The 12,322-nt window shown below is 41.5% G+C and overlaps 1 protein-coding gene across 6 annotated transcripts in view; it reads left to right on the forward strand.

Moving 5' to 3' along the window:
• Nucleotides 1-12,322, forward strand: part of agtpbp1 (ATP/GTP binding carboxypeptidase 1) — a 62,916-nt gene that overhangs the window by 38,258 nt on the left and 12,336 nt on the right. For 3 of the 6 annotated variants that reach the window (XM_062025856.1, XM_062025857.1, XM_062025861.1), the window contains 8 exons: nt 62-149; nt 1,532-1,676; nt 1,948-2,098; nt 5,763-5,943; nt 6,013-6,142; nt 6,220-6,351; nt 9,254-9,430; nt 10,208-10,359. In XM_062025856.1, the coding sequence (XP_061881840.1) occupies nt 62-149; nt 1,532-1,676; nt 1,948-2,098; nt 5,763-5,943; nt 6,013-6,142; nt 6,220-6,351; nt 9,254-9,430; nt 10,208-10,359 (1,156 nt within the window). Of the gene's footprint in view, nt 1-61; nt 150-1,531; nt 1,677-1,947; nt 2,099-5,762; nt 5,944-6,012; nt 6,143-6,219; nt 6,352-9,253; nt 9,431-10,207; nt 10,576-12,322 lie in introns of all 6 variants that reach the window. The other 3 variants (XM_062025859.1, XM_062025860.1, XR_009821743.1) reach the window with 2 other exon arrangements.

Below are 12,322 nucleotides of genomic sequence, written 5' to 3' on the forward strand. Positions count from 1 at the left end.
TCAGTGCGATGCAATCATTCAAATCACCTGCACTGTATATGTACTGTACATCTATTTATAGGCATGCAGGTGCTGATGTACTCCGTTCAGGAGGCCATCAGTGGCAGGCCTCGCTGGGTCAGGACAGGAACAGACATCTGTTACTACAAGTAAGTCACAAACCAATCGTGTTTTGGAGGCCTACTGAAACCCACTACTACCGACCACGCAGTCTGATAGTTTATATATCAATGATGAAATCTAAACATTGCAACACATGCCAATACGGCCGGGTTAACTTATAAAGTGCAATTTTAAATTTCCCGGGGAACTTCCGGTTGAAAACGTCTATGTATGATGACGTATGCGCGTGACGTCAATGGTTGAAACGGAAGTATTCGGACATATTGTATCACAATACAAACAGCTCTGTTTTCATCGCAAAATTCCACAGTATTCTGGACATCTGTGTTGGTGAATCTTTTGCAATTTGTTTAATGAACAATGGAGACTGCAAAGAAGAAAGCTGTTGGTGGGATCGGTGTATTAGCGGCTTGCTGCAGCAACACAACCAGGAGGACTTTGAGGATAGCAGACGCGCTATCCGACGCTAGCCGCCGACCGCATCGATGATCGGGTGAAGTCCTTCGTCGCGCCGTCGATCGCTGGAACGCAGGTGAGCACGGGTGTTGATGAGCAGATGAGGGCAGGCGTAGGTGGAGCGCTAATGTTTTTATCATAGCTCTGACGAGGTCCCGTAGCTAAGTTAGCTTCAATGGCATCGTTAGCAACAGCATTGCTAGGCTTCGACAGGCGGCACAGCATTAACCGTGTAGTTACATGTCCAGTGTTTGGTTCGGTGTCTCCTGATAGTAGTATTGTTGATCTGCTGTCTATCCTTCCAGTCAGGGGCTTATTTCTTTTGTTTCTATCTGCATTAAAGCACGATGCTATCACGTTAGCTCCGTAGCTAAAGTGCTTCACCAATGTATTGTCGTGGAGATAAAAGTCACTGTGAATGTCCATTTCGCGTTCTCGACTCTCATTTTCAAGAGGATATAGTATCCGAGGTGGTTTAAAATACAAATCCGTGATCCACAATAGAAAAAGGAGAAAGTGTGGAATCCAATGAGCCCTTTTACCTAAGTTACGGTCAGAGCGAAAAAAGAAACGTCCTGCACTGCACTCTAGTCCTTCACTCTCACGTACCTCATCCACAAATCTTTCATCCTCGCTCAAATTAATGGGGTAATCGTCGCTTTCTCGGTCCGAATCGCTCTCGCTGCTGGTGTAAACAATGGGGAAATGTGAGGAGCCCTTCAACCGGCGACGTCACGCTACTTCCGGTACAGGCAAGGCTTTTTTTATAAGCGACCAAAAGTTGCGAACTTTATTGTCGATGTTCTCTACTAAATCCTTTCAGCAAAAATATGGCAATATCGCGAAATGATCAAGTATGACACATAGAATGGATCTGCTATCCCCGTTTGAATAAAAAAATGTCACTTTAGTAGGCCTTTAATAAAAAACAATTGTCAAATTCTCTTCCCAGGAACCATTTTGCCAGGAGTTCTATTGCAACAGGCGGCCAGAAAGGGAAGTCGTACTACACAATGAGCTTCAGCACCAGCTTCAGCCATAAGGATGACGTCTGCTACTTTACCTACCATTACCCGTACACGTACTCGTCTCTTAAGGTATTGTTGTTGATATTGCAGTATTTGTGGATGTTTGCGGAGTGGCTTCACACTGACACTAATAAGCTCTCCTGTTGTTACGCCTCCACTGTGACCCCGCATGCATCCGCCGACTGCTAAATACAAATTTGAGCCTGCACACCCACTGTGTTCTCCAGCTGCTGCGCACTCATTAATCATTGTGTAACTGTATTCACGGTTTGGCTAAGTTCACCAAGCCCAAACTGTGGTCCTCCCATCAAAAACATGTTTGTACCGATAACCTTTGCAGATGCACCTGTTTAAGCTGGAGGCGATGAGGACCCCCGAGATCTACCTGAGACAGGACGTCCTGTGCGAGACGCTGGGTGGAAACAGCTGCCCGCTCCTCACCATCACCGCCATGCCGGAGTCCAACTCCAGCGACCACATCTGTCAGTTTAGTGAGTAAAGCCCAAAAACAACTATCGCCAAGAGAATACGGTGTTTTTTCTAGTGGATCCCAGAATACATCGTCAACACAAATAGACGGTTCAACTCAAATAGATAGTTGTCTTTTTACGGAAGCTATACATTTACATATGTAATATCAAGGTTGTACACTAATTTAGGGTTTCCTAAAATTACAATGTTTTTTGTAATATCAACACTTATTTATCATCAGTGTTGGGACTAACGCGTTACTGTAACGCCGTTAGTTTCGGCGGTAACTAGTAATCTAACGCGTTATTTTTTTATATTCAGTAACTCAGTTACCGTTACTACATGATGCATTACTGCACGTTATTTTTTATGTAGTATCGGCTAGAAACAGAAGCGCTGCGGTGTCTTTCTTCTGAATCTTCCTCTGTCACACACCGGAGAGAAAAAAAGAGGCGTGTGTGTGTGTCTGGGTGTGGGGAGGAGGGTGGGGGGGGGGGCGTGTCTGCGGTTCGGCACACACGTGATCCGCGGTTTGATATATAAAACAAAAAAAAGGTGTCTGCACGTTCAGTCCTCACACAGCGTGGTCATGGCGAGTGGTGTAACGGAGGAGCTTCAACGCCCCGCGCCATTTAATCGGTGTGTTTATAGGTGCAGTCAGACTCAGTTGTGCAAAAGGAGGCTTTTAAACACATGCTGAACGTGCTTGAGCCACGTTACGACATCCCGTCGCGCACCCACTTCAGCGTTAAGATTGTGCCAGATCTTTATGAGCAGGAGAAGAAAAAAGTTGTGGATCAATCAATCAATCAATGTTTATTTATATAGCCCTAAATCACAAGTGTCTCAAAGGGCTGTATGATGAACTATCCCGAGCATCGTCTGTTGCGCTCATGACAGAAGGGTGGACGTCCAGGGAAACAATGTGACGATAAGCGCTCACTTCATCACAGCAGACTGGCAGATGAGCAGACACGCCCCCTCTACGAGAGTCACCTTGCGCAGGTACTGACACAAGCAGTGGAGGAATGGAGGATAAAGATATCCAAGTCACGTGATAATGCCAAAAATCACATAAGTGCAGTGAATGAGGCAGGATTGGGACCACAGATAGGTGCTTTGCACATGTAGTGAATTTGGCATCACATCTCAGTCAATAGGATGGAGCGCCTCCTTGGGAGGATCAGGAAGGAGGTTTCCTACTTCCACCCAAGCACAACAGCTGCTCATGTGCTTAAGACAAAGCAAGAAATGCTAAAGCTGCCTACTCATAAAGCTCATACATGATGTCCCAACGAGGTGGAACTCCACTTATGATATGTTGGAGCAGCAGGCAGCTATATACTCTGCATTGACCCACAACACCCTGCAGACAAATGTCAAAGACATCATCAACCTGTCTGATGATGTGAGAGTGGCAGAGGAGGTCCTCCAGGTGCTTAAACCCCTCAAAAGTGTTACATCTCTACTGAGCACTGAAACTTCACCATCTGTGGCAATGATCCTGCCACTGAAAACAAGGATCCTACAATCCATGACTCCAAGTGTGGAAGACAGCAGCATCACTCCAGATGTCAGGCTTTATTTCACTATCTATGTTTCAAGGAAGATGATGTGCCTTCTTATGTTGCACTTTCAGTTGTTTTTTATTAATGGTCATTGGTCCAAGTTTAAAGAAAGGAGAATGCCTTTTTATGTTGCACTGTTTTTCATTAATTATGTTAAAAGGAAGATACAAATGCATGTCAAGTTGGTCAACAGATTGTATTATTCTCCAGTGCAATAACAGTACTGAAATGAAGGCTAAAAGGGCATTAATGGGAGCTTTAAAAAAAAAAAAGAAGAAAAAAGGAAGTAACTAAATAGTTACTTTTCACAGTAACGCACTACTTTTTGGTGTAAGTAACTGAGTTAGTAACTGAGTTACTTTTGAAATTAAGTAACTAGTAATTGTAACTAGTTACTGGTTTTCAGTAACTAACCCAACACTGTTTATCATACACTTCGGACTTTTCTTAACAAGAAGATTGTTTTTCATAAATTTAGTACTATTTACCCTAAAATTACGACTCTTTAAGACTTTGTTGTAAGATTAATATTTTTTTGCATATTAAGAGCTTTTTCCCTAAAATTCTAACTTTATACAACATTACTTACTATAAATATTATGTTTTTCCATAATAGCTCCAGCGCCCCCCGTGACCCAGAAGGGAATAAGCGGTAGAGAATGGATGGATGGATGGATAAAACGAATTAAAAACAACTAATTTGTACAAATGCAGCTGTCCATTGATTGGTTGACAGAGAATTGTTACTTTCATTTTGCAGTGGAAATGTAACTCCTTCTCGTTGACAGTAACTATTCATGGAGGATTTTAAAATCAACTGTGCAAGTTTGTTTTCTTTAAAAGGCCACACTAAAAAGAAGATAGAATAGAATAAATATGCAATTTAAGTTGTAGAGAAAAGAGAATACCACTAATATAGAGTACCGTATTTTTCGGACTATAAGTCTCAGTTTTTTTCATAGTTTGGCCGGGGGTGCGACTTATACTCAGGAGCGACTTATGTGTGAAATTATTAACACATTACCGTAAAATATCAAATAATATTATTTAGCTCATTCACGTAAGAGACTAGACGTATAAGATTTAATGGGATTTAGCAATTAGGAGTGACAGATTGTTTGGTAAAGGTATAGCATGTTCTATATGTTATAGTTATTTGAATGACTCTTACCATAATATGTTACGTTAACATACCAGGCACGTTTTCAGTTGGTTATTTATGCCTCATATAACGTACACTTATTCAGCCTGTTGTTCACTATTCTTTATTTATTTTAAATTGCCTTTCAAATGTCTATTCTTGGTGTTGGGTTTTATCAAATCAATTTCCCCAAAAAATGCGACTTATACTCCAGTGCGACTTATATACACTACCGTTCAAAAGTTTGGGGTCACATTGAAATGTCCTTATTTTTGAAGGAAAAGCACTGTACTTTTCAATGAAGATAACTTTAAACTAGTCTTAACTTTAAAGAAATACACTTTATACATTGCTAATGTGGTAAATGACTATTCTAGCTGCAAATGTCTGGTTTTTGGTGCAATATCTACATAGGTGTATAGAGGCCCATTTCCAGAAACTATCACTCCAGTGTTCTAATGGTACAATGTGTTTGCTCATTGGCTCAGAAGGCTAATTGATGATTAGAAAACCCTTGTGCAATCATGTTCACACATCTGAAAACAGTTTAGCTCGTTACAGAAGCTACAAAACTGACCTTCCTTTGAGCAGATTGAGTTTCTGGAGCATCACATTTGTGGGGTCAATTAAACGCTCAAAATGGCCAGAAAAAGAGAACTTTCATCTGAAACTCGACAGTCTATTCTTGTTCTTAGAAATTAAGGCTATTCCACAAAATTGTTTGGGTGACCCCAAACTTTTGAACGGTAGTGTATGTTTTTTTTCCTTCTTTATTATGCATTTTCGGCCGGTGCGACTTATACTCCGGAGCGACTTATACTCCGAAAAATACGGTAGTCATCATTTATGACAGATAAAGTTGATAATATGCATATGTGGGCCTCCTTTCGAATAGACACCTGGTATTATCTAGCGCCACTATAGTTCAATCCAAAGAGATCATCTTCTTGTGTTGTTGTTGTGTTCTCTCTTCAGGGAATCGTCCATTGATCTTCCTGTCAGCCAGAGTGCACCCCGGAGAAACCAACGCCAGCTGGGTGATGAAGGGCACGCTGGAGTTCCTTATGGGCGCCAGCTCGCAGGCCGCCAGCCTGAGAGAGGCCTACATCTTCAAGATAGTGCCCATGCTCAACCCTGACGGAGTCGTCAACGGAAAGTGAGTGTGGGGAAGCGGGGAAAGGCTCACGGTGATAGCGACTTCTAACATTTTCCCTCAACTGTGTAGTGACCGCTGTTCATTGAGCGGAGAAGACTTGAATCGCCAATGGCAAAACCCCGACGCTGAGCTCCACCCGACCATCTACCACACCAAGAGCCTGCTGCAATACCTCGCACACACGCAGAGAGCACCGCTGGTACAACAACCTGGACCAGCTTCTCGTCACATCCCTTTGGCAGTATTCTTATTTAGGGTATTTTTTGCGCGTCTCAGGTGTTCTGTGACTACCACGGCCATTCCAGAAAGAAGAACGTATTCATGTACGGCTGCAGTGTGAAGGAAACAATCTGGCAGTCTAACATCAGCGCAGCTTCCACTGAATTACAGGAGGACCTAGGATACAGGGTGAGCACACACACACACACACACACAGACACACACACACACACTTCCTGTAACTTACACACACTTTGAAGTGAATTATATTTATATAGCGCTTTTTTCTAGTGACTCAAAGCGCTTTTACAAAGTGAAACCCAATATCTAAGTTACATTTAAACCAGTGTGGGTGGAACTGGGAGCAGGTGGGTAAAGTGTCTTGCCCAGGGACACAACGGCAGTGACTAGGATGGCGGAAGCGGGGATCGAACCTGGAACCCCCAAGTTGCTGGCACGGCCACTGTACCAACCGAGCTATACCGCCCCAATCATGACTTTCAATTATGAACTCCAGTTTCTAGTTATTTTCACTTTTTATTTGGTGTGGTTGAGAACTATTAAATTATAATATTTTACACATTTGTAAAAAAAAATAGTTTGTTACAAAATAAATTTTTTACTTTTTTTTTTACATATTTACATAAATATTTTTTACTGCTCTGTTTGTTTAAAGATGTTAAAACCTTTTTCTTTAATATACTGTGTATTAGGGCTGTTCAGCATTCAAATATTTAACCGTGATAAGTGCATTTTGTTCAGAGTCATCTTGTACATAACCATAGATAGAAAGACGTTTTTATCTTTGATAAGTGTACCTTTAGACAGATAATTTTCAAGCTATAAATATAATTTTTTTTCTTAAACGCAAATGTTTGTTTATCAAACATTGCACTCTAAATATTGCTGGGTTGAAAACTACCCAATGTGGGTAGTTTTCAACCCAGCTGCTGGGTAACTATTGAACCAAACCAATCCTGGGTTACATTAACCCAGCAAGATGGGGTTCTTATTTAACCCAGCCAGCTGGGTTACTGGTTGGGTCACAAAAAAGAAATAACCCATAAATATGACCCAACAAGCTCAACCCAGCATTTAGGTTGAAAACATAATCTATTTTAAACAGCTCAACACAGCCGGACTCATTTTCAGCCCTAGAGTTTTCTGCCTCAGACGCTTTAGATCCTTAACCAACATATTATATTAAAATAATGTAATAACAACCAGTTGTAAGTCTCTTTTAACGTTTTGTAATTCTGTGTTTTTCTAAAACATAATTCCCAATTTAGAACAAATTAGGTTTTCTTCACATGACTAAAAACAGAACTAAAAGGATACACATACTACTTTTTGCCTCATTCCTGTGAGAATCCTGCGTGCGACTGAAGCATTGAGGGGTTGGACTATCCAGGACGAGCTGCGGTGTGCTCAAACAACCACCAGATAGCATCTGTGAGCAGATAATACTGTCATCTCTTTCCGACTTATCGGGTCTTATCAGTTCGGTAGTGCATTCTTCACTCACGCTTAAAGTGAAGAAGGATGAGGTAAAAATACAACCTTTGCTACTGTATATAATATGGACAAAAATATTGAGACAGGCTCTTGGCAGGCCTAAAACCCCACTTTTTAGATTTTTGGACAGACCGTTCACATCTTATTTCGGTTGCCTTCTTTTTTCAGGTCATGCAGGAAACATCCCCAAACTCTAAATATGACCCAAAACTGATTTTTAGACCTGTCGCAAAATCAGGCCTAAAAGTGTAGCCGAAAAAACACTACTTTTCTCAGGGGTGGTTATGTTTTTTGCCATTTTGTCAGTTGCTATGATAGTTTATTTTTGGAGCCAGAAAGTCAGAGAAACCAACCAAACCCTCATTAATTAACCAATAAGGATAGAACAATGCTAACCAGAGGTGGGTAGTAACGCGCTACATTTACTCCGTTACATCTTTTTGGGATAAATTGTACTTCTAAGAGTAGTTTTAATGCAACATACTTTTACTTTTACTTGAGTATATTTATAGAGAAGAAACGCTACTTTTACTCCGCTCCATTTATCTACATTCAGCTCGCTACTCGCTACTGATTTTTATCAATCTGTTAATGCACACTTTGTTTGTTTTGGTCTGTCAGACAGACCTTCAAAGTAGGATATATCGCATGCCTGCGTTTCACCAATCAAATGCACTCACTGGTGACGTTTCACCAATCAAATGTAGTCACTGGTGACGTTTGACTCCGTTTCACCAATCAAACAGAGCCAGGCGGTCACATGATTAACAAGCTTAAGCTTACATGAACTCAACGTCAAATTTGAGGAAGCACATCGCGGTAAGTAACGTTGGTAGATATTTTGGTTGTTACCGTAGGCTGATGTTAGCTTCCCTGCTATGAATCACTGTCAAATGTACATCATGTGGGGACATTTATTAACGCACTGCAGCCTCATAGACAGACAGAGACTCACACGCACAGTCGCACACACACTCACACATGCATAGAAACACCAATCAGAAGTGCACAGTGTGTTCCCAGGTGCACCGTGCAGCCCACACCTATCAGTTTATGGTTTGCATAAAGGCTAACTTGTTATTTTCCTTTGTAATCTCTGCCTACTGAGTCTGTTAAGTTATTGTGGCTCAATTTGCTTTAATTTTTTTATGTTAATGTATTATTATTTAATATATATTATTGTTTTAGTTGCTTAAGAGATATTCCTGGCTCTGAATTTGCTCATTGCTATTTTTTTGTTTTTGTGCATTATTTGTTGCCGTCATCATTAAACGAACAGGTTACTCATCAGTTACTCAGTACTTGAGTAGTTTTTTCACAACATACATTTTACTTTTACTCAAGTAAATATTTGGGTGACTACTCCTTACTTTTACTTGAGTCATAAATCTCTAAAGTAACAGTACTCTTACTTGAGTACAATTTCTGGCTACTCTACCCACCTCTGATGCTAACAACTGATCAACCAGTTATTACAAGTCTTAAAAGTTCACTTCATGGTGCATTGCGTTATGCACCAGACGCAATAAAACTACAGAATAAACTGAAATATATAAATACCTGTGTTGTTTTTCAGGCCCTTCCAAAGATCCTCTCCCAGATCGCTCCGGCCTTCAGCATGGGCAGCTGCAGCTTTGTGGTGGAGCGCTCCAAAGAGTCGACGGCACGCGTGGTTGTGTGGAGGGAGATCGGCGTGCAGCGCAGCTACACCATGGAGAGCACCGTCTGTGGCTGTGACCAAGGCAAATATAAGGTAACGCAATATAAGGCATCAAAGCAGGCACATTTTTTTCTTGAAGTACACCATTAGATATGCTTACGCATAGTCACAGTGGCTGGGGTAAGTAATGTACTTGTCCACCAGAGGGTGCTGCAGTCCTTTTTTCCCCCTCCAGTATTTTCATGCAGTTTTCTCAACGTTTATAAAGCCATGATGGAAAAAAAAATCTACGTATTCTCTTGTATGAATGGCAACAGGTGCATACACAGGTAAACCGTCCACTTTCTGCCACCTAGTGGAAGAAAATGTCAATGTTCTTCTTGTCATGGCATAGCAAGGAGAACATAGATACATGTATGTACTAAATAATCATTTTTGGACAGTGAAATTAGATGAATTCCCACAACACACCTGACAAACTCTACACAATGATTGGGAGTGTTTGAATGCAAACAGAGGGGGTCTTGTGAGGCAGTTTTCACATTCAAAAGCTCTCTCCCTCCCGTTGTTTGGTGCATGAAAGCGTTTGTCCAGATGTGCAGGAACACGAGACCCTGGCCAAGTTTTGGCCTTCCTGCAGGGAAGGGACAAAAAGCTCTCTTTGTGAGGGCGTGTGACCAGTTTCCTCTCCTTGGTGTCGTAAATGGTTCATACACCGTTACACTTGCTGAACAGGAGATATGTGACCATGTCTTATTGTTGATCCTCCTCAGGACATTTGTAAATAATTAGACCGCGAAATATAAGGTGCACTCGTGCACGTCCATCTCTTCATGGGTGGTTTTTTTGGGATGTGTTGTTGTCATCCAGGGCTTTCAGATTGGCACCAGGGAGCTGGAGGAGATGGGAGCCCAGTTCTGCGTGGCCCTGCTGAGGCTGAAAAGAATGACGGGTGTCCACAACCACCAACACCTGCTGGACCTGGAGAGCGACCTCATCGGCACGCAGCCCAAAGTGGTCAGGTTAGAAATCGCAAACTTCCTGGTTCGTGAAATAAAAGGACGGTGTCATTCGTCGCCATATCTGCACCACGCTAAAGGGTCCTCCTCTACCCAGGTGACACCCCTCTACTGAGTTTCCTAGTGATAACCAAGCCTTATAACTAACTTATTTCCTATAACCCTGGCCTGGAGGTGTTTGTCTACTCAGCTGCAGAGAGTACCAGGGGTTAAATTGAGGTAGGCATTTGTTATTTGCACTCCAAAGTAGTAAGCGCCCCTTTACGTGCTGTTTATTGCCAAAAATATTGGCACCCCTGCATTTCTGTCAGATAATGCACCACTTCTCCCAGAAAATTGTTGAAATTATAAATTCTTTGGTATTCACATGTTTATTTCTTTTTTTTTTTGCTTTGGAACAACACAAAAAAAAGCCAAATCTGATATTATTTAACACAAAATTGGACTGGGCAAATTTATTTGCAAACTTTTCAAAATTGTAAGAAATAGTTGTATTCTAAGCATGTGATGCTACCAAATATTAAGTTGAGGGTGCCAATAATTTGGTCTAGTCCATTTTTGGAGTTCTGTGTCCAATAAAATCAGATTTAGCGTTTTTTTGGGGGGGGGGGGGTTGTTCCAATGCAAACAAAAGAAATAAACGTGTGAATACAAAAGCATTTGTGATGTCCACAATTTTCTGGGAGAAGTGGTGCATTATCTGACAGAAATGCAGGGGTGCCAATATTTTTGGCCATGACTGTATATGATATATACTAAGGTATGATTATGCTGATGTTGAATTTGTTGGTCGTTTTTTTTTTTACTAATTAAAAGTCCTTTTTCGAAATACTTACCTGGAGGTGTTTAGATCATCACAGAAAGTACCAGCTGTTTATTTGTTAGCAAGATTCAACTCCAAAGTAGTAAACAACCCTTTTACTGTACTGTGATGTCTCTATGAAGGTTTGCACTTGCTTCACGGCCATAAGACAGTGTAATTTGTTCAAAATTTCTTTGTAAATAATTTGGGAAAAGCTTCCTTTGTTCAGACGCCAACGAGCGAGATACAGCTCTCCAAACTAGAGTACGCAACTTGACCTGCTGCACGGCCATAACCTCATGCGGATGGGCAACATTGACGTCGTATGTTTTGATAACTACCGGTAATTATAATGGAAACACCGGCCAGATGGCAGTTTATTTACTCAACAGCAGAGAATATCAGGTGTTTATTGGAGCAGAGGCCTTTCTTTGGTTGCATGCAAGCTAGCAAGATAGCTCTCCAAAGTAATATGCAATGGTATGCGATAAAATGTTGTAACGTTCGGTGCTCTTCTTTGCATGGTTCAATACACCTTATAGACCTCTTGTGCGTGCCTGTGGAAAAGTCCTCCCCACGATGTAATGTTCAAACACAGTTGAAACTACAGCCCGGAAAACATATGATGAAGAATTATGTACAGCACTTGCATAGAAGTTGAAAGACAACATTTTTAAAGAAGTATCGGCCCCATTTAAATGCACCTGGTGAGAGACCACACCCCACCGCTGAAACCCATGTTGTGTGACATGGGGAAATTCAGCCCACTACGCTGGCTGCCAGGTTTGTGACTGAGCCAGACTGTGAGCATTAACTGACCTAAGTTACTGTATTTTCCGCACTATAAGGCGCACCTAAAAACCTCCAATTTTCTCAAAAGCTGACAGTGCGCCTTATAATCTGGTGCGCCTTATATATGGACCAATATTGAGCCACAACAGGTCTCGCAACTACGGGATGCATAACGTAACCCCGGCCTCTACTGTAGCGTCTATTCTATGCGCCTTATGATGCGGTGCGCCTTGTAATGCGGTGCGCCTTATATATGAACAAAGTTTTAAAATAGAGCATTCATTGCCTTATAATCCAGTGCGCCTTATAGTGCGGAAAATACGGTAATCAAAAGAAAAAAAAATGTTTTCACATTCAATATTTTTGAATTAG

This window comes from Entelurus aequoreus, linkage group LG17 (assembly GCF_033978785.1).
Source record: "Entelurus aequoreus isolate RoL-2023_Sb linkage group LG17, RoL_Eaeq_v1.1, whole genome shotgun sequence".
NCBI classification, from domain to species: Eukaryota; Metazoa; Chordata; class Actinopteri; order Syngnathiformes; family Syngnathidae; genus Entelurus; species Entelurus aequoreus.